This window comes from Corticium candelabrum, chromosome 6 (genome assembly GCF_963422355.1).
Source record: "Corticium candelabrum chromosome 6, ooCorCand1.1, whole genome shotgun sequence".
In the NCBI taxonomy this organism is placed as follows: Eukaryota; Metazoa; Porifera; class Homoscleromorpha; order Homosclerophorida; family Plakinidae; genus Corticium; species Corticium candelabrum.
Genome location: NC_085090.1, coordinates 7,400,818 through 7,403,317, shown reverse-complemented (window position 1 = coordinate 7,403,317; position 2,500 = coordinate 7,400,818). Strand labels below are relative to the sequence as shown.

At 47.6% G+C, this 2,500-nt stretch overlaps 2 protein-coding genes across 2 annotated transcripts in view; both read left to right on the top strand.

Moving 5' to 3' along the window:
* The window catches only part of LOC134181399 (uncharacterized), a 4,685-nt gene extending 4,014 nt beyond the window's left edge, over positions 1 to 671 (top strand). The window contains exon 5 of the mRNA XM_062648671.1: positions 1 to 671. This exon is cut by the window's left edge and continues 1,173 nt beyond it. Coding sequence (XP_062504655.1) covers positions 1 to 437 — 437 coding nt within the window. The 3' untranslated portion in view covers positions 438 to 671.
* Positions 672 to 1,238: 567 nt separating this feature from the next.
* LOC134181635 (enolase-phosphatase E1-like) overlaps positions 1,239 to 2,500 on the top strand; it is a 7,080-nt gene continuing 5,818 nt past the window's right edge. Inside the window, exon 1 of the mRNA XM_062648902.1 lies at positions 1,239 to 2,500. This exon is cut by the window's right edge and continues 676 nt beyond it. Within this exon, the coding sequence (XP_062504886.1) occupies positions 1,442 to 2,500 (1,059 nt within the window). The 5' untranslated portion in view covers positions 1,239 to 1,441.

Below are 2,500 nucleotides of genomic sequence, written 5' to 3'. Positions count from 1 at the left end.
TGTTTGCCGATGATGTAATGCCCATGAGGAGTCGAGTGGACTCGGACATTCAGCTCGCTGGCGGTCTCTCTCCGGCTAATCTTCACGACAACGAAAATCTTCCCGGGGACGTCAAAATCCGCTACGAGGCTCCCAATCATCACCGGGCGTACATACTGAGTGCGGCCATCACCAGCGGCGCACTCAGCGCCGCCGACCTCCGCTCCGTGCCGCAGATTCCCGTCGGCGCGATGCCCGACGGCGTGTGGAAGCTCTTTGGAGCGGGAATGGATTCGGCTGCGCTGCAGGCGGCGAAGGAGAAGGATGCGGCGCTGACCGCCGTCCCCGATGAGGCGGATTCGCAGTCGCTGTCGGGTGTGGATCTCGATTTGGGATTTAAAGTGTCGGACGTGGTGAAGATGGCCGCCCAGAAGACCGCGGGAAATACTGAAAAATAATCAGTAATTCTTGTCGCCTCCCGTTGATGCAAGGTGATGTGATTTGAGAGAGGACAATGTAGTTTGCGATTGGTCTGTAGATGTACTGTGCATGCACGTCTCGTTCGAGCGCGCAATTGCTCGAATTTAGGAAGAGAAATTTAGTGCTGAAAACAACGGACGTGTGTAGTAATTGGAGATTTCAGCTCTTAGATTGTTTAATTAATATCTAGCCAGTCAAGCACAATTAGCTATCGAAATCATCAAATATAGTATAGTAATACTTGATTACAAAAGTTGCGTAACGCGCTTTACATTTTTAGTGGGCACGCCTACTCGCCATTCGCAACCACGTTCGTTCAGTTAGCGCGCTCTAGTGCACAAATACTTAATTCAGCTAGCGCGCTTTACGTAAAGGGGCGTAGCTTTTCCGAGAGGACAATGTGCTTCGAGATTGGTAATTTGGTTTGTAGGTGGTCTGCGCATGCACGTCTCGTTCGAGTGCGCAATTGCTCGAAATTTGGGAGAGAAATTTAGTGCTGAAAACAACAGACACGTTGTTTATTAGTAATTGGAGATAAAATTTTCAATTCCTAAACTCTGTATTATCTAGGTAGTCAAGCACGTTTCATGCATTCGGGATCTTTAGTTACTCGAAATCTAGAAATACAATATAGAAATAGACTTGATTATTAAAATATGCGTAACGCGCTTTACATTAAAGTGGGCGTGTCTTTCTTTCATTCATTTAGCGCGCTCTACGTTATTAAATTCTTGCATCAAATTTGGTTAGCGCGCTTTACATTAAAGGGGCGTAGCTTTTCCGTTTTCGCTATCGACATAGCAGCGGTTTCCTTTGGATTTACCTTTGAGTCAAGATTGACAGAAGACAGAAGAGTCTGATAGTTCTATTATCATCCTACACTTCGTTTACGTTTGTGTCGACTGTCTGACTTGTTCTGTCACCTGAAAAGGTGTCGGATAAATTATTACTCGTTCTAGCCGGCAGTAAAGGGTGACTAAAAATGGACTCTGAGAAAAGTGCTTTCGACGGTGTAGCGAAGGCGACTGGGACAGGTTTGGAGACAGAGTGTGCGCCCAGCGTACAGTCGGACACGCCCACTTTGTGTGACCCCACCCGGATGTCGACATCTGACGTCACAGGACGCAGCCTCAATGATGATACGACGTCAAATAGTGAAGCTACACAAGACGGGGAGAGACTTATGGAGACAGATGCTGCAGTTGAAGCTGCAACAGATGATCACAATCGAAGTGATGAGAAAACAAATGTCTCAGTTGTCAACATTGAGGCGGAAGATGGTAGAGAAATGAAGGCTACTGATGGTCATGCACGTGATAGCGAGGACCACGAGGCAACAACCACTGAACCCGGAAACGTCGAGTCAGAGACTTCATCAGAGATTGAAAGAAAAGAGGAGACTGTTGTCAATGAGACAGTAGATATGGATAGTAACACCAGTGAGGGTACCGACAGGCAAACGTCTGAACCAGAGCCACGTTTAGGGACAGAAACTGGACACAGCGATGTCAAGGAAACTAAGCCTGTAGACAATACTATGAATGTTGAGAGCATTAGCAGCAAGTTGGATACCGTTGAGCCCAAAGAGAGTGAACCGGAGCCGAAAGTGGGTGTTGACAATGGAGATGATAAGATGGAAACGATGGCAGGAGACGATGTCATGAATACGAAGAGCAATGCCACTGCCAGTGAGCAGGATAAGTCTGACTCAGAAGCAGAGCCACGTTTATGTACAGATGAGAGACAGGATGAATTGGAGGAAAAGACGCTGGGAGAGGATGCTATGGAAGTTGAAACCAGCAGTGAGCCCAGGGACGCTAATCTACAAACGGCCGAGCCACAGCTGACAACAGGCATCAAAACTGGAGATGATAGTAGCAAAACGTTGCCAACGGATGAGCCGATGGATGATGAGAGTAATGTCAGTGATTCTATGGCCTCTGTGGCAATGATGACCGAGACTGAGACGGCTGTGGGGACTACAACTGGACTTGATGGTGTGAAGGAAACGATGCCACCGCTCGTTGCTATGGAAATTGGG